General features: G+C 41.5%; 1 protein-coding gene across 1 annotated transcript in view; it reads right to left on the bottom strand.

Moving 5' to 3' along the window:
- Positions 1–10,126: 10,126 nt before the first annotated feature.
- Positions 10,127–23,352, bottom strand: part of GUCY1A2 (guanylate cyclase 1 soluble subunit alpha 2) — a 149,526-nt gene continuing 136,300 nt past the window's right edge. Inside the window, exons 7-8 of the mRNA XM_029048284.1 lie at positions 14,549–14,703; positions 10,127–11,202 (exon numbers count right to left, since the gene is read on the bottom strand). Of these exons, the coding sequence (XP_028904117.1) occupies positions 10,998–11,202; positions 14,549–14,703 (360 nt within the window). The 3' untranslated portion in view covers positions 10,127–10,997. The remainder of the gene's footprint in view (positions 11,203–14,548; positions 14,704–23,352) is intronic.

The raw sequence follows: 23,352 nt of genomic DNA, 5'->3' as shown, positions 1-23,352 counted from the left end.
AATACAGTACAGTGCTTTCCTCATGGTAGGTGTTTAATAAGTACAATTAGCACTACTACTATTATTAATATTATTACTACAACTTTTCTGCCTTTCATTTTTCAAATACGTTCTCTCACGCCATTTCTAGGCTGTAAGTTCCTCGGGGGTAGGATGCCTGTCTACCGAATCTTTGCATTGTGCTTCCATGCTGCATTGGAAGGAGTATGGCCCAGTGGCAAGAGTACGGGCTTAGTAGTCAGAGGACGTGGCTTCTAATCCCAGCTCCACCACTTGTCTGCTGTGTGACCTTGGACAAGTCACTTAACTTCTCTGTGCCTCAATTACCTCATCTGTAAAATGGGGATTAAAAGTGTGAGCCCCATGTGGGACAACCTGATTACCCTGTATCTACCCTAGCACTTGGAATAGTGCTTGTCACGTAGTAAGCTCTTCAATATTATAATTATTATTATTATTACTCTGCCAAGTCCTGTGTTCTGCACATGGTAGGCACTCAAGAAACACCACCATCTGGGTTTGTTTTTTTTTAATGGTACTTGTTAAATGCTTACTGTGTGCCAGGCACTGTACTAAACACTGGGTTATGTACCATATAAGCAGATCAGACCCTGTACCAGAAGGGGCTCACAATCTAACTAGGAGGGAGAACAGATAATGAACTCCCATTTGAGGTAACTGAGGTACAGATAAGTGAAGTGAGTTGCCCAAAGTCACACAGCAGACAGGTGGGAGACCTGGGATTAGAACCCAGGTCCTCTAGACTTCCAGGCCTGGGCTCTTTCCACTAGACTACACTATTTCCAAGCTGAACAATATTCAATCATACCACGTTCGTACGCTCCAACGTTCAATGCCTTGAATTTCCAAATGGCTGCTACGGAGTGGAGAGTCACTAAATCACGTCCAATTGTAGACTATGATATGTATCTGAACCCTTTTTTGGAGAGGAGTGGATTGGCATCAGAGTAGTAGAGAGTGAGCAAGCATTTTGATGTATACGACTAGTGAACACTTATTACACTTATTCTTTCAGATAATGGATATAGGAGCTCTCAAGATATGCTTTCTAACTGTGCACAAGGATGAGAGACCTTCTAATGCACATTCTGTCACCACAAAAGTTTGCATGTTACATGTAATGACACTCAATAGGCTTCCCTCAGGATCAATCGATGGTATTTATTGAGCGCTTACTGGGGGCAGAGTAATTATACTGAATAGCAGCTGATTGCCCAACGAGTGACCCTGGTTTGTGTCTATTTGAAGCTATTTTCAAGATAAATATTTAGAAGAGATGTAAACTCTAAGGATATGGCTACTTTAAAAATATATGCTAAATAATGGGGGTGAATTATTACAGAATTCTGCAGATAAAATTCTCCCTCTCCTCCCATCTACAAAAGAATGTGATTCTTGGAATCTGCCAGATGAAAAGTATGGAAAAGAAATTATAAATCCCTTTACTAGCTCTGGAAAATTTTCGGCAAAAGACCTCTCTAAAATGGGGGTTAAACAACCTAGGCTTTGAAACGCCCCAGGGGTTCAAGTGATTAGACATCTGAAAACTCTTTTGCAAATATTATGACTGATAGAAAGAAGAACTTGTGAAAATTACCGAGAAGTGTGGGAGGAGGTGTTAAAAGATCATTAGCAAGGCAGGTCAATATGCTACTTCTTCCTGCTAATGTCAGTTTTCTCTGGAGATTAGTGTCACCTTGCTGGGCGTGTTCTGACACTTTGATTTTCCTTCACTGTTGCAACCATGTCCCGTAGCAGCTGCCAGCAAACGGTTTCTATTTATGCCGCAGAGGAGAACCACCACTGCATCATCTAAAAAAGCAGGAGGTTTATAAAGCCGACATCATTAAAGCCAGAGAGAAGAATGAGAAAGAGGCTTGGCACTTTGGAGGATTTATTAAATCAGGAGTGTGCTAAGCGCCGCTCTCTTCTGATTCCCTACACCTTTTCTGAGTAAAAAGAGGGTGGCTTTGGCATCCTTATTATGTGTATCCATTCCACCCAAAGCCTCGCCCCGATGTACATGGTTCCAGAACAGATTTACAGAAAAAAACCAGACTGAAGGACGGAATCAGTTGGGTGCAGAAGTGATATAGTGCATCTATTTCTCCTACACATCTCTCACTGAATCATCCTCTGCCCCTGTTTTCAGACATTCCAAGGTTGGAGCAACCAAGAGCTGCTGTGGTATCTTTTCCTAAAATGAGAGCAACTCGGAGGAAGGCAGAATAATAATCCGCTACTTTCATTTTTCCTCCAACCAAAAGCACTTATTATGCATACAGGCTATTTGTTTTCTGCTCCTGCCTGGGGTTTCGATAAAGCTGCACGCTATGGCGATGTCTAATTCTAATTGATTCTGTGAGCGTGCTGGGAGGTTCACTTATCTTCCTAGCGTTGTTGTTAAAAGAGATTGGGTGATTAGAAGATCGGGTGGGTTTTATGATGGAGCCCAAGTCAGCCCCCCAAAATAGAAGAAAACAGTAGCTCAGTCCCCATTAGGATACATCCCTGGCACTTACTACAATGCCGGCACATAGTAAGCAATCAGCCATTATCATAATTATTATTAAATTTCAAGAGGTAAAGGGGGAGGTGGCTAGTTGGGGGGAGCGAAAAATAGTCACGCATTTTGCTTCAGCATAACATGAAGGGATAAAGCCTTTCTACCGGGTATACAAGACGGGGCCGAGACTCTGGAAGATTGTCTAATAATGATGTTGATTATAACATTAATAGTAATAATAATACTTATGATATTTGTCAAGTGCCGACCACATGCCAAGCATTGTACTAAATGTTGGGGTAGATATAAAATAATCAGGCCCCATATGAGGCTCACAGTCTAAGCAGTATTGAATCCCCATTTTGCAGATGAGGGAACTGAGGCACAGAGAAGTTAAGCGACAGAGCCAGGATTAGAATCAGTTCCTCTACCTCCTAGGTCCATACTCTTTCCATTAGGCCACGATGCTTGGCTGGGAGCGAAGTCGTATACATGTGTTTCTGCTGGATTCCTGAAGCCTTGCCAATTTTCTTCTCCTCCCAACAACGCTTCGATTAAAAAAAGGGGTTCCTAGAGGATGAGGGAGGATGCTTTTCCTTCCACTAATCCCAAGTATTGACTAGATTGAATCCAGAAGTTCTAGCTGGGAGAAAAGGTTCCAGGCGAGCTTGGATAGGTACATGGATGAGCACCCCTTTAAGCCTGGCTAGACAACTGTCCAAGTAAGGAGAGGCACCTTTTTTTTTTTTACAAAAAAGTATTTGTTAAGCAGTCACTATGTGCCAGACTCTCTTTTAGGTACTGGTGCAGATACAAGTTAATCAGCTCAGACACAGTCCCTGTTCCACATAAGGCTCACAGTCTAAGGAAGAGGGAGAACAGATTTTGAATATTGAATTCAAATTCTGAATTTTGAAATTCCCCAATTTTACAGTTGAGGAAACTGAGATACAGAAAAGTTAAGTGACTTGTCCAAGGTCACACAGCAGCTGTGCGGTGGAGTTGGGATTAGAAACCAGGTCCTCTGGCTCCCAGACCTGTGCTCTTTCTACTAGGCCCACTTGCTTCGGCTTCAGAAAATTCATCCAGATTTTTGTCCTAAGTATGTAACTCTTTTGGAGAATTCTGTAAACCTCCTTGAATGTTGCCCAGAGTTACATCACTTAAGAATATGTCGATACCTTTTTAAACTTGTATGTACATTTTCTTTTCAAGGTTCTAAATCCACATCCTGGTAACACACAGGTTTTTACTGTTGACTTATTCAAAATGACTTTTAAGTTGTGGGACTCAAATAGTGACCACAGTCACTTGAACTTTCTTCTCTTCACTCTTCTCTAAAACAGGATGTGTAAAGAAAGCTTTGCATCAATCTGAAAACTTATGTAAATGATACAGCCACAAAAGATAGACTCTGGAGAAAGAGCAAGATAATATGGAGAACGGAATTTCTTACAACCAATGTGCAGGGGCTCCTTTATACAAAGTCATTATGAATTCTTGACCATCGTCTTCTCGTCTTCCGAGATCTTTTCATACACTAATAACTCAGTTAACTGACACTACTTCTTTTGTTTCCTTTAGACCATCCGCTTCTGGAGGTCAGGGAAAATTGCACCCTCCCAAGCACTGAGTACAGAGCTCTGGACACAATAAGCGTTCAATAAATGCCACGGATTGTTTGTTTCTCTCCCAACATTCAATTTCCACTCTCTTCAGTAGCCTCTCTCCAGTGCAGTGGTTATAAGGACAGCCAGACACATTCACTGAATTTCCCTAATGGGGAGTGAAAATCATGTAATTGTCTCTTCCTGATTTTTATTTCTAGTCTCAGAACAATTTGTTTGGCAACAATAATTACTTTGCAATGAACAATCAAGCATTTCAGCTACTCTGTTGTCAACTTCAGCTCTCCCATATTGTTCCAGAAAAAAACCCATCATCAAATAACCCAGTCCTTGCTATATTATTGCTTATATACCAAGTCCCCTCAAGTCCTAGAATGTTCTATCACTCGCAGATATGTCACAAGTATCATCCAAATAATGGCTTATTTTATTGCTGTGAGAGGGGTCAGAATAAGGTATTGCTAGGGAATCCAATTAAAAGTGTACGTACGTTTCAAAGCAGAACAAGAAACTTGATGAAATAGCGAGTTGGTAATTTTTCACTCAAAAATGCCAAGGCATACCAAGAATTTTATGGGTGTGGATCTTTACCGATTAGGCTAAATCATCCCCAGGGCAAGAGAGCGTCCTCATATACAGCAAGGTTGGCATTAACAAATAGGCACCATTTTTCTTAGAAAGACATCTCCTGGCCTTGAAACCCAAACAAAGATCACTGACAGAAAACGAACTCTGCTGAAATTACAGAAAGTTCACATTCTCCATCTTCAGAATGATCCCAACCAAAAAATAGAAGCTTTCTTTAATTTATTTGAATGCGTTCCATGAGGTACCTGTGCTGGGTAGCAGCGGCCTGGGAGGGAGTCGGAGGAGAAGTAAACCACTTCCTAATTTTTACCAAGAAAACTATGGATACACTACCAGGATGATTACAGAGGGAAGTGGGGCATTTGGGGAGAGATGTGTCCGTATAAGACAAGACAAATTTGGCTTGAGTCATCATTTGCATAGTTTCATCACTGGCCATCTGAAGTACTAAATTCTGATTTTTAAAGACCAAGGCTACATCCGATGGCCTTAATTATCTCCCCATCTAAACTGCACTTTGGGTACTCAGCATATCAGTTTTTCCTGTTTTACTATGGTGAAACCAAGTAAATCAAGACCACTTTTTCATATTCCTAAAGATTTTTATCGCTGCAGGTTTTTGCTCCAGGCTTAACTCTTATTCATATAATTGATTAATTCTCTTTAACAATCGATCTATCGATAGTATTCATTGAGCACTTACTACGTGAAGATCACTGTACTAAGCAATAGGAGGGGTGCGATCCAGCACGCACATTCCCTGTCCTTTTGATTCCCCCGAGATTGAATACAAGGGGAAGAGTGAATTTCTGCCCTTGACCTTAGTACTCAATCCCAGAGCAGCATCAAAGCCTCTTCCCCCTAATATAACCCTCCCTACTCTACGTTCAGCGACGAGATTAGATACAGTTTGCTGAAGCTCCCTTTACTTCCTACGCTCCCTTGTTTTAAATTACTTTTCATTATTTTTCATTGTGACAGGACTGGTGAATTTACTTTCTTATTTCTGAACGACAATTTTTAAAGGTTTTACTCTCAGAGAAATCCAAAAGTAGTGATAATAGTAACAGCAGTATTTATTAAGTGCTCACTGTGAGCAAACACTGTATTAAGTGATGAGAAAGAGTAAACACTTGGGAATTAGACATGGACCCTTTTCCTTAAGGGATTCACCATCAAAAATCAAATTTGTATGGCTATGTATACCAAGAACTACACAGTCTATGCATATGGGTATGTTCATCACCTAAAATGGATTCATTTGCGTTTGCAAAGAGCTATAGCTATATTCATTTCAGTTGCAGCCAAAGTCTAGTACATGTGATACTTACAAGTTATAATTATTAAATCTGTTAAGTTGAAGGCGAATTGTGCTTTCCAAGCGCTTAATGCAGCGCTCTGCACACAGTAAGCACTCAAAAATACGATTGAATGAATGAGTAATCCCTCCAGGACATCCTGTCTGCTAGCAGTATATGGCTTCTACTGAAGCAAATCCACATTTCATAGCTCATCATTTATTCATTAATGGAATATCTTTGCTGAAATGCCCCAACCTATTTCTCTGATTTCGAGACTTTGTTATTATTGACCTGGGTGGCATCCTGAACTTTATCTGCATCCTGGAAAATTATGGAAAATCGTCAAACATCACAAAGCGATTGGAAGCATCTAGTTTTAATGAAGGGACAGCTGATGATATAAACAAGTTGTGTAGCACACACAAGGAGTGTGTTAGGATGGTAACACAAAAATACCAGAGACCTGATTTCCTCCCCTCTCTACCCCTCCAAAGTGGCTAGTACAGCGCCAGGAATCTGAACCAATGAAGGCATGTTTCTAGACCCCCAACATATAGGCCTAATGAGACCCTAAGCTCTAATATATCTTCGACACCGAACGCAAGGTAGTGGGAGTAATTATCCCTAAGGTGCCTAAAATATGTTCCCAATCTCCACGTTCTCCCTCAACCAAAATGAGCGTCTGCTCTTTCAAGACAGTTATATCCCCTAATTTCTGAATTGTGAAGAAACTATAAAGATTAGTTGAAATATTTGGTTGTTAGTTTGAAAATGCTTTTTGAATACTGGTTGTGTCAGAGTGTTGTGATTGTGAACGGGACATAGGATAAGCTTAATATCTATATACACTGGTTGGACAAAAATCAACTTTTAAAGTCTCCTCAGCTAGCTAATAATCAGAATTGGTAGGATGAGCATTCAAATTCTGTTTACATGAGGACATACTTCTTGACTTGGCCACTGGTAAATCCAGAAAAGATGCCACTAGAAAGCTGAATTCAATCGGTCAATCAATCGATCAATTAATGGTATTTATTGAGCACTCACTACATTCAGAGAACTGTACACAGCGTTTGGGAGAGTATCATACAACAGAGTCGGTATTCCTTCCTGGGCCGGTACGCTATTTGAAAATAATGAGACTATCTACTTGGAAATCTCTATTTCCACACAAAGCCCAAGTAGTCAACAGATTCTCGTGTCATACTAAAAGCTTGTGCATGAAACTGAAATAAAAAGCAGCTTGCAAAAATAAATAGAAATAAACATAGTTGTTAAAATGAATAAAGCCGGTAATTCTATCATCTGAATTTTCTTCTCAAATGGGCTAAATAATTTTCTTTCTCTGAAGCCACTTTTAAACCCGTCCTCGTTGGTAAAACACAAAAAGAAACAACCTTATATTTCCTATCATTACTGGGGGTTTTCTAGATTTATGCCTCTAATAGACAGGTTTATATTAAACAGATATAGTACACTGTATTCCTTGCACATTTCAGTGGATTTGATTTTGTTAGAGGATTGATTTATTTGCAAACACTGTCATTATCTCCATGGTGATACTGACACCAATTTATGTTTTTTTGCACCAGTTGCTATGATTACAAATTCACTTCCCTTACCAATTAGTTGCTTGGAATTAGGATGAGAGGTACCTAAGGGTGCTATAGATATTACCACTCTTCTGAGAGCGCTGTTTTTGAAGTGGAGTGAGTTGCGTTTTCTCAACGCCATATGGCAACGATGGTTCAAGGCTAAAATGCCATTAGCACCATCACCTCATTTTTAATGGGTTGCATTTTTCACTGTGTTTTATCCAGCAGAAAATACCACATTTCAATAAACAATGCCTGTAGTGACTCTGTTGTTTAAGCAAACAAGGATGAAAGCAAATAAACACCCTACCAAAAGGCACAAAAGAAGGTCTGGATCATCTGGCCATAATATTGTCAGAGATCCACGTGACCACTCAGGATAATATGGAAAGATTTGAGCCGAGCCGCTGTCTGCAAACTCTTAGTTTCATGACAATGAAAGCCTAGTGTTCCTAGCACATTGCCCATTCACGCATTGAGCAGCATCTGCAACAAACAGCAGTCACAACGAGAGGTTGTTGTTGAGCCGCAACAAACTTACTGCCTTGTGGATCTGTGCTGTTTGCTCTTAGGAGACAGAGCGGACCAATTCTTCAATTTCTAATTCTACTGCACAAGGAAAACCGTGGCTGTGACGGATAATGGTGAATTCTCCATTTTTAAATGTGGGGCACTGAGATTTAAATCCTACCTCCAGCGAATAAAATCGTCTGAACGGATGCTGAAGCCGAAGGAATGCTGACAAAACTGAAGGTTTGCGCCGCTCTTAATTTCTCACAGATCCCTTCCTTTCAAGAGAATGGAGTGGGTTACCAAGGAAGATTGTGGAATCTTTATGCCTGGAGACACTTAGGTATAGTATAGATAATCATCTGCTGCCATGGGTTTCGGAAAGTATTACATGCGAGCAGGAAGACAGATTAGATGACTGTGGAAGGCTCCTTGAGGTCTTAGGATTCTACAGTAATCCTAAAATATTTGCTAAATTTTTACTGATTTGATACAAGTCACATATAAATCATACAGATTACCAGTGATATATGAATATAAGCTACTACCATGATGCTAATAATGAACCTGACTCTTTCCTGGATGCCCCCCGTGCATACGAGGCAGGGGCCAGGAAAAAGGTAGAGTTGATTCTAATTAGGGCATTCGAGAACTCATGCAACTTAATGTGATGGGGGAGAAGAGAAGATGGAATCATGTACCTTGTGGGCTCCGTAGCCCAAGAAGCCAAAGTGGCCCAGTACATGCTGGGTAGAGTCACTCGCAGGATAGTGGGACCAGTTCCCCGGGAATCTGCCATCCTGAGAATGACCCCTCTGAAGGATTATTGGGACATTCTGAGCAATCCAACTTGTTCTCCCATGGCAGTGGTCTGGGCAGAAAGCACCCCGGATTCTATACCTGCCCTCTTTCACCCCCACTCCCTGCCTTCTCCTGCAAATCAGGCAGTATTTGAGAAAAGGGGTATATAGTCCCTCAGAGAGGGAGTATATTTTCTCTTCCAAAATCAGGAGAACCTTTGTTGAATGCCCTACTGTATCGTGACAGGAAAAAAAAGTGACACCCCGTCCCCCCCCAGAAGAAGCAAGAATGATATAAGAACAACTATAAAAATCTGATTCCAAGACTATAAATGCTTTCTATTCGAGTAGCTCAAAATTCTCTAGAAACATGAATTAAACTTCACAACATTGCACTAAGAATTTGTTCTACAGAACATTCTTTAGGCTGAGTCACAGCAGAGACCAACACACTGAAGGGAAGATCTTAGGACAGTACAAAGCTGAACACTGGAATTCACTACCAGCGCTAAACTGAGAGGAAGGACACATAACTACTACTGGGATAAGACATCAACATTAACATCACAAATCTGTAGGGGAAAAAAGTGCTTCCAGAGTCCAGATCCTCAAATTGACTTGAGAAGCTTTGGATTTCGGGCTGAACCCAAAAGCAGATGGCTTAGGAGCACTGTGGTCCTTTCAGAGTGATTTAGTATTAGTGCAGATTCCATTATTCGTGCCCCATCGACTCCATCCTTAAAGTAGAAACCCATCTATCTCAGCTAAAGGCATTTGCAGCGAAGATCACTGGGGCTCAAAGCTTCACTTTGGTGATAGGGACTTCCTTGACGTTACAAGCCACATCACTGAATTATAAAATAACTTTTAATCAACATCACTGAAAAGTGTGTGTGTTGTTGTGTTGTGTGGTGCGACATAGAGCTGAGATATTGTGGCTCTTGGCGGCACATCAAACTTTACTCTTTCACCAATATCCACAGGCAGTTGTTCTCACAAGCTGCAATCTCACCTGATTTGAAGTGAGACGGCATCAAGCCCGTTGTCGTCATTTGCACTGATTTGGAAAGTACAGAATTACTTCGTGTATATGACTTAGAGCTTTGTGTAATATGACTTAAATAGAGCTCACTTTTTCTCCTCTACATATTTACGCATAGGGAAGAAATCACCAGAATTTCTGAGGCATTTTTATTTTGTCAACTACTGATATTTTGTTCCATCAAAGGAAAAAAAAGGGGGGGAACTCCTTTTCATTTCTTTAAATACAGATCAATCTGTATTTAATCTACTAGCCTTATTCTTATTCCATTGGTACTGATAGACTTATTGTAATGTACACAAAGTTTTCTGCACACTATAATTTCACCGTTAAATGTCCTCTGCCCTCCCATAATCATTTGAAATATGGTAAATGCATTAGGCTACAAAGTTAGTTAAAAAGTGTTACAAACATTCAATAGTAGACTGAAAAGCTGACTAAATACATGAAATGTTATTAACTTGAAAGCAAAATATGTATAAAAATAGTAATATCGCTAAAATATTTTACTGAGTTATAACTCCATCCTGCCCTAAAGTTTCCCCACACCTGTAAGGTATATGTACGAAATGTCTGTTCAGAAAATTAGACATTTTCCATGGTAAATATTAAATGCAGGAATGAAAACCACCTCAAATTTTAATTCGCAGACGCATATCTAAAAGGAAGTGTAACTTTTGTTCGTCGGTACTCAGTGAAACACGACAGGTTAATTTTTTGGTATGCTTTGATGGAGGCCAAATTGTAATTCACTCTACATCCAAGGCCAATAATGCCCTCTGGAATGAATGCAGCTTTTTTTCTTCAGTCGTTTTCCCCCCAGCTCAGGTCTGATTCCTACCAGCCATCACTCACCTTTTTAGAGGATTATTGCCTGACATTACGCAGAACTTTGACTGCTTGTTCTGGACAATGCAGTGAAAGAGAAGGAATCTCTCCCACACTCCTGTCATGACCCAGTTCTGGGCTTGTGCTTTTTGGACGAATCTTTGATCTGCCGGAGGTCTCAAAGGCTTGTCTCTCGAAGGAACATGGTTCCAATGTTGTAGGAAACCTTTTTCACTCGCGTTGAAGAAGCAGACTTTGGCTGTTTGGGCCCGGTTGTGACCTCCAGGAAGTAACAGATCCCAGGGATTTCCTTTGGAAAGTTGTCTGGAAGCTCTTCGCGGGACCGGGGAATGAACGTGAAACTTTCTTCCCTTTTCAAAAGCCTAGGGAGAACCGAGAGGCCATTACAATGATTGACATTCCAATCTAGCACTTCTTGTTGGCTCTAGTTGGGAGTGGAAGCTTTACATAGCAGGTCAAATGCTAGGAGAGAGCTATTCTTGCCGAGAGAATAAAAAGACAACGTGGAGAAAATATCTGTCCATTGATCGCTGATGAATTTAGATCCAAAGAATAAAAATGCAAAGTCCTAGCCAGTTCATCGAGTATTTTTTTTGTGTGTGTGTTTTGGGGTATATATCCTTTTATGGCTTTGCTCGAGATTTCAAATTCAGTCTGTTTAACGTGATTTGTATTTTCCCAAGTACCTAGTACAGTGCTCTGCACAGAGTAAGCGCTCAATAAATACGACTGAGTGAATTGAAACCATGGAATCTCATTTACACCAAACCTGTAAGCCCGTTGTGGGCAGGGAATGTGTCTGTTTATTGTTGTAGTGTACTCTCCCAAGCACTTAGTAAAGTGCTCTGCACACAGTAGGTGCTCAGTAAATATGATTGAATGAATACCAGACGACCAGCAGGACTAAATGGGCTACACACCCCTCCGTTTCCCCAATCACGTTCTTTCCACTGATCACAACCCACAGAAATTCACATCACTCTGATCTTCCCTTGTTGACAAGCTCTGGGCCGTTTGCGACTCTCAAACAGAGGAAAATAAATAGTTGATGTAGAGATATTTCAAGAGAGATAGTTTTGAATCGTCTTCCTCACGTGGTCTTATTGAGAGCGCCATAAAAATCTCTAATGAATTGATCTGTGAGGTTTATTTCTGAAAACAACTCCAAGTCGGTGGTAGAAGATAAAAGCTGTCTTGCCAGGGAGTTTAACGGACTGCTTCAGAGGATGAGATCCAAGAGTCCCTCAGGCTTAGACTTACAGCTTCTGACTTTCAGCGAGGAGTAAAAAAATGATGGAAAAGAATTCTTAATACAAACTTGTGACTGAACTAAGCTCCTCACCCTCCTCACCCTCTTTAGCATTTTCTTTCTTTCAGGAAGGAACCTGCTCAAAGAAAGAAAAAACTAAAAACCTTGCTTCACTGCAATCACAGAGGAGACGAGCACCAACCCATCTAAATTTGAAGCAAACCAGCAATGCATTTCTAAAGCCATAAACACTGAAAATTACACACTTCCCGGCAACCCGAGGAGACTGCCAATTTATTTGTTCCCGACAGCTGGCCTCACCTGCTTCTGAAATGGGAAGGTTCTGGATGCTTCTGGACAATACAGAGCGGAGAGCGGATGACAACGTGCCGCTGTGAATGATGGTACCCTACCTCCTTCTTTCTTTCCCTAACTCCAACCTGGCTCGTCGGCTAAATATGAGCTCTGTGGCTTCTCTCCTCATTACTGGTGGCCCTGAGCTTTTCTCACAAGTTTCCCACCGGAGGATGGATCGATTAACTCACAGTCACAAACGGTGCTGATAGACCGCCACGAGAGTCAGACCAACCTCGCAATTAGGAGAAGGTTTTCCTCTTCTTAAAGAGAGACTTTAAAAGCATCAGGGGTATTGAGAGGCAGACTGTCAAACGGGGACAAGTTCTACAAGCAACATATTAATTGATTTAGCAAGGAACCATCGTCACGTCATCTACGATTCTCTTCTGTCTTTCGCCTCCCACATTTAACCTACCGCCAAACCCTGCTGTTTCTTCGTACATAACATCAAATCCACCCCTTCCTCTTCGCCCAGAGACCAATCGAGTCGAGGCTTTCTTCACCTTAAGGCTAGACTATTTTACCAGCCTCCTCCCTCCCACCTCTCCCTGCCCCAATCTTCACTTCATACTGCAACGTGGATCGTCTTCGCAAAGCACTGGGAACGTACATCTCTGCTTGTTTTTTTTAATGGTATTTGTTAAGCATTTACTATGTACCAGGCGTTAGATACAAGCTAATCAGATGTCCCATTAGGGCTCACAGTCTTAATCCCCATTTTTCAGATGTGGTAACTGAGGCACAGAGAAATTAAATGATTTGCCCAAGGTCACACAGCAGACAAGTGGCAAAGCTGAGATTAGACCTCAGATCTTCTGATCCCAAGCCCAAGTTCTTTCCAAAAGACCACGCTGCTCCTCGAAATTTCTTTACTTCTCAAAGCACTACATTGGCTTCTCACCTCTTCTATCTACATCAAGCAAAAACTCCTCATTCTTGGCTTCGGGACCCTCCACCTACATTCTGCCTTACATGTCTACTCTTTTCATCTGCTGCTCCCCAGCTCACTCGCTTCTTTCTACCCATGTTAAACTCCTGAAGCAGTACGGTATAGTGGAAAGAGCATGGGCCTGGGAGTCTTAGTACAGTGCTCTGCACATAGTAAGCTCTCATTAAATACTATTGAATGAATGGATTGTAAGCCCGGCTCTGCCAATTGCTTCCTTTGTGACCTTGGTCCAGTCACTTAACTTCTCTGTGCCTCAGTTACCTCATCTGGAAAATGGGGATTAACTGTGAGCCTCACGTGGGACAACCTGATTACCCTGTAACTACCCCAGCGCTTAGAACAGTGCTCTGCACATAGTAAGCACTTAACAAATACCAACACTAATAATGATTAACAATTATTATGGCATTTATTAAGTGCTTACTATGTTCCAGGCACTGTACTAAATGCTGGGGAGGATAAAAACAAATTGGGTTGGACACAGTCTCTGTCCCATGTAGGGCTCACCGTCTCAATCACCATTTTACAGGTGAGGTAACTGAGGCCCAGAGAAGTGAAGTGACTTGCTCAAGGTCACTCAGCAGACAAGGGGCGGAGCCGGGATTAGAACCTTTGACCTTTTTACTTCCAAGCCTGTGCTCTATCCACTATGCCATGCTGATTTTGCAAAGAACAAATTTCTTCTTTCCTCCAGCTACAGGGTAGCATCTGACCCTGAAAAAGTTAGAAGTTTGAGAAGGATTGAGATAGACTTACATGAGAGGCCCACGAGTAATGATTAGAGGGGAAATTCAGGATGGTTAAGGTACATCCCCAAATCAGGAGGATGGATTTAAATAGAGCACCTTCTGTGGTTCCACTGAACTAGGCAGAATTCCAGACTGGATGGACCACTGGTGATAGAGTAAGAAATGGCAGGTCTTCAGGTCTTTAGGTTACAAGAATCTTCATAATCTTCTGTCAGAAAAAGGGCTCTGTCTGTTAATCTGCACTGACCTCAATATTTTGATAATTTCCCCATACAGGCTCTCATTTACCCAAGAACAAATTTCAGGAGAACATTTAGGAGAAAAGACAGAACTATTCAGGAGAACATTGAGGAGAAAAGACAGACAGATAGGGGAAAGATGAAAACCAGACTAGGAGTACTTACTGGTACGTGGTCGGACTGACGTTGATGCGGCGAGGGTGACTTCCCGACTCAAATTTACTCGCAAGGGTGACGTTGTTTCCAAACAGACAGTATCGTGGCATTCTTACCCCGACAACCCCCGCCAACACAGAGCCTGAGTGAATCCCTATTCTCATCTAAAAAAAGGAAGAGACAGGGACAGTTGTTAATATCTTCCTCATTTCTTTCTGTAAATTCTTTAGGGAACGTGTCGCTAATCAGCCGTTACCTATTCAGTCAGCCAGTCGCCCATATTTACTGAAGCACTCCTAAGGTACACTGCACTGAAGAAAGAAGAAGACCCAAGCCCCTGGCTAGAAGTCAGGAAAAATCAGACACGGGCCCATGGTCCTCACTAAAATAGGCTGAACCATAGCTCCTGTGATGTAGCCCTGTCTCCTGAGGATAAGTGTGACTCTTAATTATTTGCTTTAGAAGGCCATTATCTTGAAAATGTGAAGCAGAGTGGAAAGAGCATAGGTCTGGGAATCAGAGGATCTGTTCTAATCCTAGCTCTGCTGCTTCTCTGCTGTATGGCTTTAGATAAATGACTTAACTTTTCTGGGTCTCGGTTATCTCATCGGTAAAATGGGGGTGAAGATTGAGAGCCCTATGTGGGACAGGGACTGTATCCAACTTTGTATCTCCCCCAGAGCTTAGTTCAGTGCCTGGTACGTAGAAATCATTTAAGCAATATCATTTAAGAAAAAGTTCACATAGTATACTTTCCTGAAATGTAAACTGTGTGAAAATGCAATCTAAAATGCTTCAAAATGGGAATTATGCCATGGGGACAATATGGAGTAGAAAGATACTTTTTTCTCAGTCCTTTTTATTCAAAGCTTTTATTTTCATCTTGGAAATTTTTCCCTGTTAACATCAAATATCCTAGTAGGATAGAAATGATGGATGTTTTATTCAAAGGAGGTATTACTACAATACCTTTGCTCAAAATCACTAGAGTCATATGTAATTAGAAATCTCCAAATCCCGAACCATTATTCCTAGGTGAAATAATCAATTTCTTGATAACTCCGCCTAAGAGAAGCAGCAGGGCTTAATGGAAAGAGCACAGGCCTGAGAGTCAGAGTCAGTGCTGCTTTCTAACCCCTGCTCTGCAATTTATATGCTGTGTGATTTAGGGCAAGTCACTCAACTTCTCTGTGTCTCAGTTCTCTCATCTGCAATATGGGGATTCAGTGCTTGTTCTCCACTCCTTGTTACTCTGTGGGAACTGATTATCCTGTATTTAGTACAGTGTTTAGCATACGTGGGACAACCTGATTACCCTGTATCTACTCCAGCGTGTAGAAGAGTGCTCGGCACATAGTAAGCGCTTAACAAATACCAATATTATTATCATTATTATATAGTAAGTCCTTAAATACTCAAACACGCCCTTGCTGCTCCAGCTCTGAGCTCCAATCAATCAATCAATCAATCACGATCAGATCGTCGGTCACTCATATTTATTGAGCACTTACTGGTTGCAGAGCATGTACTAAGCGCTCAGGAAAGAACAGTATAACAATAGAATAGACACATTCCCTGCCCACAACCATCTCAGGGTCTAGAGGAGGAAGATCCTGCTCTAGAGGAGGACCCTCTAGAGGAGCCAGAAGCAGCGTGGCTCAGTGGAAAGAGCACGGACTTTGGAGTCAGGGCTCATGAGTTCGAATCCCAGCTCTGCCACTTGTCAGCTGTGTGACTGTGGGCAAGTCGCTTCACTTCTCTGTGCCTCAGTTCCCTCATCTGTAAAATGGGGATTAAGACTGTGAGGCCCACGTGGGACAACCTGATTCCCCTGTGTCTATCCCAGCGCTTAGAACAGTGCTCGGCACATAGTAAGCACTTAACAAATACCAAAATATATATATAAGACAGACACTATACGAATAAATAAAATTACAGATATGTACATAAATTCTGTGGGGCTGGGATGGGGGAGGTGAATAAAGGGAGCAAATCAGAACAATGCAGAAGGGAGTGGGAGAAGGGGAAAGGAGGGCTTAGTCAGTGAAGGCCTCTTGGAGGAGATGTGGCATCAATAAGGCTTTGAAAGAGGCGATAGTAACTGTCTGTCAGATATAATAATAATAATAATGGTACTTAAGTGCTTACTATGTGCCAAGCACTATTCTAAGCGTTGAGGCAGATACAAGTAAATCATGTTGGACACAGTCCCTGTCCCCCATGGGGCTCACACTCTTAATCCCCATTTTACAGATGAGGGAACTGAGGCCCCGAGAAGTTGAGTGACTTGCCCAAGGTCACACAGCAGACACCGTATTGGAGCCGGGATTAGAATCTCTGACCTTCTGACTCCCAGGCCCGTGCTCTATCCACTAAATGACAGCTCATGTTTAAGCCCCACATTTTGTATGAAAGGGAAAAGCATTAATGAAGCATTTTGGAATGTAGTTCCCTGGTGTCCTCAGCAATTCGGTAACTACTGACTTCAACGGGGACGCCACAAAGCAGAGGGGGGAATGCCATGGATTTCTTTTGGGAAAAACAATTTCCTTCTCAAGAAAAATAAATGAACATTTGACTGCTAAAAAATGATTATATTAAGCAGAGTACCAACAATCGCTTTACTTATTTCAATAGTAATTTCCACAGCAAGGACTTAATTAGGTACATTGCTGCACTCCAGGACTTATAAAATGAATCATTCCCGAAACCCTATGTACCACCGGAGAATCTTTTATGTCTTTCCAAATGAGCATCCTCCTTTCCATCTATCCCTCCCTGAAATTATTCATCAAAAAGAATTCATCAAAAAAGAACTATTTTAGACTCAAGTGTAGGCGGACATTTTAATCCCACAATTATCTGAAATACACTGAATCTCCTGGATTTTTTAAACAGCAATTTTAAAAATCCAGTTTCAATTTCACAGGTGTTCTATCAAAAACAAATTTGAGCCATTCTGGAGTTTGACTGCTTGTACTTTTTTTGATTTCTGAACAACGATTCCTGGTTTTGATGGTTTAGAGATTTTTAAAATGTGTATTCTTATATTTGATGTTTTCCCTAACACACTGAAAAGTAGGCTTCTTTTAGAAATAAAGTCTAAATTGTAAATATTCCTTTCCCACTGACCTCAAAACTCTTATATCTGTTAGTTTTTGATTTTTCAATGATATTGGTAAGTCCTCACTATGTGTCTACTACTGTTTCAAGGGCTGGGGTAGATACAAATCAATCAGGTTGGATACAGTCCATGACCCACATGGGGCTCACAGTCTAAGCAGGAGGGAGAACAGGTCCGGACTCCCCATTTTACGGTTGAGAAACTGATGTACAGAAAAGTTAAGTGACTTGTCCAAGATCACAAAGCGGGCGAGTGGCGGAGCCGGGATTAGAACCCACGTCTGAGGACTCCCAGGCCCGTGCGCTTTCCAAACTAGGCCATCCTGTTTAGTGGGTTGGGGGCAGATTTTATTGCTTAAACCGGTTTTAGCAAGTAGCTTTTTCATTAAGTTTCTTTAAATATAGTAATGGATGGTATTTATTGTGTGATTACTGTGTGCAGAGCTCTGTACTAAGTGTGTGGGAGAGCACAATACAACAAAATTGGTATAACCGTTCCCAGCCCCAAATGAGCTAACAGCCTAAGGGATGTGTGCATATTAATAAACATATTAATATATAATTTGAAACTACATTTGTCAATAAGGGATGTGTGAATGATGGAATACCATATTTTCTTCAGGTACCTAAATCTGCAACTTCTGTTGGCATTAAAAACAAGGAATGTGAGCAATCACAACAAATTCTTCTGTGTGGTCTCTTTTCATCCTTCCCCCACATTTCCTAGCCTCTCTTCAACAAAGAGTGGCAGCACTGGAAAAAACTGTTACTGAAACTAGAATTCCAGTAAAAGTTCCTACTCCAAATATAACCCTGAGTTCAAGGAAAGGAGCAGGAGTTGGATTTGTACTATTCATCTTTGAAGTTTAAAATCTTCAATCTGAAATAATAAAGGATTATAACCATCTCAAAGGCTCAGCAAAATAGGTCCTATTTTGCACGGGGATGTGGATTAGACGACCTCGGGATTTTTCGCTACTCCGAGTTTCTGGGATTCTTAAGTATTTCTCTCAAATAAGGAAAAGAAGATAAGCCGGGGCTGTTTCCTCATAAACATTTTTGTCTTGCCTATAAAAGGCAAAGTGCTTTTCTAATTAAGAAAAAAAATCTGAGCAGATTCACCTCGTGTGTAACATCTATTGTGTTACCAGTCTCCTTTTCAATCTTACGATCAATCAGTCAACGGAATTTATTGCACACTTACTCTCTGCGAAGCACTGGACTGAGGGCTTGGGTGAGCGCTGGTTCTCAATTAGTGGGAAGCACCGTGGTCCAGTGGTTAGAATGTGCGCCTGACAGTCAGAGGGACCTGGATTCTGATCCTAGCTCTGCCACCTGTCTGCTGTGTGACCTTGGGCAAGTGACATAACTTCTCTGTGCCTCAGTTACCTCTTCCGTAAAATGGGGATTAAGACTGTGAGCTCCATCTGGGACAGGGACCGTGTCCAATCTGATTAGCTTGGATCTACCTCAGCACTTAGACCAGTGTTTGACACATAGTAATCGCTTAACAAGTCCCATAATGACATATTGACAAAGGAAGGTTTGGGGGAGTCAGGAAACTAGAGTTCTAGTCCCAGATCTGCCACTTGCAGGCTCCCTCTACACTGTAAGCTCCTTGTGGGCATTCCGAGCGCTTAGCAGAGTGCTCTGCACATGGTAAGCGCTCAATAAATACGATTTAATGAATGAATGGGCAGGAAACGTGTCTACCGACTCAGACATATTGTTATGTTATAGTCTCACAAGTGCTAAGTACAGTGCTCTGCACAGTAAGCATTCCATAAATAGGATTGATCTGGCTTCACCTAGACAGTTTAAAGAATCTAAGGGTCACAACTTCTGAAGCTGCATCATTTGCTCCTGCTGCAAGACAGACTGGATGTTCAGAAAGCCAGGTGGACATTAGAAACGGGAGCTAAAATGAGTTTTTCCAGATGATGAGAGATTTTGCTCCTAATTTGTCAGAGAGGGCACAAAGGAGAGTGAAGAGTCATTCTTTTTAATTTAAGAAGAAGGGATTGAAGAAAAAAAGCTAAACTGATGACTGAAAATTCACTCTTCATCACGGCTAAACATTTAACTGTACAACAAATGAATACCTTTGCTGGTGAATTGAGAGAGACAAATTTCTGCAAAATAATTGCCTTTTCAACCCAGAGTAGGGTGAGCAATCTGTAAGCTATCTGTGGCTACTCGGTGCCATGAGGTATCTCATTTAGAACAGTGGAACGATATCTTTGTTTTTAAACAGACACAGTTTAAAACATTACCCACAGAAGCACCGATGTGTTTAGAACAGATGTGTTAGCACAGATGTTTTTGCCAATGTGAAAGACACCATACTCTCTCTGGTGCCTCATAATCTGATGCTTCATTATGCTAAGCTAGGAAAAGCAATAATGTTTTTGTAGGGGGAACCCAACTAAAACCTTTTCATTCATTTCATTTTCTACATCTTAAGGATGTTTCCGAGGGTGTAATGCCCTTTGAGGCTGTTTAATTGAACGCTTGGGCCTGACTCAGTAGATCTTTTACCTATATATAAGGGGTTTACTTGAGCGTAGGGTATCTGTGGTAATCAGTGTTAGCCTGGGTGCCGACGCATGGAGAGTCAAGGCAGGAGGATGGAGAGAGGACATCAAATCTGAGAACATGGCTTCCCTTCCCTCCTCTGCCATCATTTCTGGGGCTCATTATGAAACCTAGGAACCTGTGTTTGGAGAACGAAGCTTACGACCCTTCTCCAGTAGAACTCCAGATCTGAGAAAATTGTGGGGAGCAGACAGGGGAAAAGAAGGGGTGATAGGAAGGAGATGGATGGAAGAAAACCCTGGAATGCTGTCCAAATTTCTAGCTCCTCTGTGGAAACTACCCTTCCTTCTGGGAGACTTCATTGAAAAGGGAGGGGGAAAAGATACAGAAAAAGACAAATAGAGATAAGAAGTGAATAGTAAGTCAGAAGGGTTCCAGGAGGTTACAGGCTTGACAGGTAGAGAGTGAGGAGGGAAAGAAAGGAAGTTATAATAATAATGCTGGTATTTCCTAAGCACTTAATTTGTGGCAAATACTATGCTAAGAACGAGTAGAATTATAGAGGATGATTATGTCAGGTACAGTCCCTGTCCTATATGGGGCTCAGAGTCTAAAGGAGGAGGAAGACGTATCTTACCTATTTTTAAAATGAGGAAACAGGCACAGAAAAAACAAGTGATTGTCCAAGGTCACACAGCAGGCAAGTGGGATTAGAAATCAGGTCCCTGACTCCTAGGCCTGTGCTTTTTCCATAAACCATCCTGCTTCTCTCTCATGTTGCAAAGTACTTAAATGGTGGAATGCAGAGAGGAAGATTGGATAAGAAGGCAGGTAACTCTTTCGTTATTCCTCGAGACATGCTGCTGCCAGTGACAGAAAGAATACTAGGTCAAAGCTCATAGGATGGCGTTTCTCCTGAGAAGTGGAAATGAGGAGAGATATCAGGAGGGAACACAGAGATTGCGGTGGCAGAGACGGAGTCCAAATATGTAACGGGCAGGAAAATTAATGAGGAAAAGACAGAGCAACTGAAGAGTTATGGGCGATGAGGGAGCTGAGAAAGAGAAGGTGAGAGGCAGAAGGACATGGAAAGAGGGATAAAGATGATTTTAGAGGAAGAGAGAAAAAGAAGAGGAATGTGGAAAGAAAAGATGGAAAAGTAGAGCATCTATCTGTTCTACTGCTGGTGAAGATCTGTTATTTCTAATAATTTTATTGATATGTAAACCAGAACATTGTCTCTTTTTATATATCAACAAAACTAAGTGAAAATGGCCAAATGTCCCTACTCATTTTAACCATCTGCAACATAGCCCTCAGGACCAAATGATATGTAAAGGAATTTATGATCTCCTGTCAGCCCCAAATCAAATTCATCCTGGTTGAAGGCAGTCAAAGAACTACAAGGCAGGAAGGACTTAGTCCAAACAACGTAATTCCCCCAGCTCCTACTTAAGTTTGTTACTAATAATAATAATGACGATGGCATTTGTTAAGCGCCTAATTGGGGGTCAAGCACCGTTCTAAGTGCTGGAGTAGATACAAGCTAATCGGTTTGGACACGGTCCCTGTCTCACATGGGGCTCACACTCTTAATCCCCATTTTCCAGATGAGGTAACTGAGGCATAAAGAAGTGAAGTGACTTGCCCAAGGTCACACAGCAGACACGGGGCAGAGCCAGAATTAGTAACCCGGGTCCTTCTGACTCCAGGCCTGGGCCCTAGACACTAGGCCATGCTGCTTCTCAAGTTAGAACTGAATTTAACAAATACCAACATTATTATTATTATGCTTGCTGAGGTCATGCTCTCGAACGAATGAAAGGGAAGTGGATCATTTAGTCCGTCGGCTGACTGTGGGCAGGGACTGTCTCTCTTTACTACCCTATTATACTTTCCTAAGCATTTAGTACAGTGCTCTGCACATTCCCAAGCATTTAGTACAGTGCTCTGCACACAGTAGGGACTCAATAAATACGACTGAATGAACGCAGATGGCTACCCAGGTGGGAAGATGAAGACATCTTTCCTTCTTAATGAAATGGCTAAGGTAGATTTGGACAGGGAAGGGATACCAGGAGTACCCAGACCGGATTGTCAAGACGACAGATCCTTATTTTTCTTTTGCCTTTCTTCTCTTAAAAGGGGGGAGCAGACAGCTTTAGTCCCCACTGGGAAAACCTAATAGAGACGGAGGTAGTGATGCAGAAAGCTTCAGCGTCAGAATGGGCACCGAGAAGAGAACAAAACCATTTCTCCATTCACATTTCATTTAAATGATTTTGTGTTATTTTCCAGTGAATGCAATAAATGTATAAACAAGAATATCTTAGCGGATTCCTGGGTATTTGCATCGAGACAATATGTGACTAGTCAGGGGATGGTCCATTGAGTGCAAAAATTGCTTCATGGCCAGTTTTCTTTTTTTTCCTCTCTTCTAGGATGTATTAGAGATGTGTCATCTATAGCCCTGCAGGCTACTGCTTTGGACAGAGGTCTGTTTTCCATTAAATTCTTTTACAAACCTTCTAGTGTGGTAGTTAGTTTCTATTTTCCTTAAAAGAATTAGGCAAAGGACTGAAGTGCAGAAGAGTTGGGGTAGATGACCTAGAACTATAGAATGTCTTAATTGAAATTAATCACCATTCAGCATGAGGTGGGGAAAAGAACCAGGAGAGCAGTGGATAAAAAACGAGGTCGTCCTTTAACTGGTTTCCATATTCAGGGATGCAAACTAAGCACCCAAAAAGAGAAAAATGATGTAGATTCATCTAGATTTCGAGAAATTAGGGATTGGTTTTTACTGCCAATCTTCACCAAGCAAAATTCTTGCGTAGATTCAGTGGCCTAGTGTTGAGTTGTTCTTTATTTTGGAAAATGATGCTGCAGCTTAAGAAATCCTAGTCATGGATCCATTCCCAGTGCTTAGGACAGTGCTGTGCACAAAGTAAGCACTTTAATATTATCATTACTACTATTCAGAGTCATCTATAAATGTGTATCGTGGGTTATCGGGCAGAAACACTGTATTTGTAGCTGACGTTCTGGGCCGTGTACATTTATGAAAAGAGCAGGCACTCCGTAAGTGTTTGTTGCTTTCCAGCATTTCCACTAGACTGTAAACTCCATGGAGGCAGGGTGCATGTCTACCAGGT

Source organism: Ornithorhynchus anatinus, chromosome 20 (assembly GCF_004115215.2).
Source record: "Ornithorhynchus anatinus isolate Pmale09 chromosome 20, mOrnAna1.pri.v4, whole genome shotgun sequence".
In the NCBI taxonomy this organism is placed as follows: Eukaryota; Metazoa; Chordata; class Mammalia; order Monotremata; family Ornithorhynchidae; genus Ornithorhynchus; species Ornithorhynchus anatinus.
The sequence above is the reverse complement of the archived record's forward strand: the minus strand, read 5'-3'. Positions and strand labels throughout refer to the sequence as shown.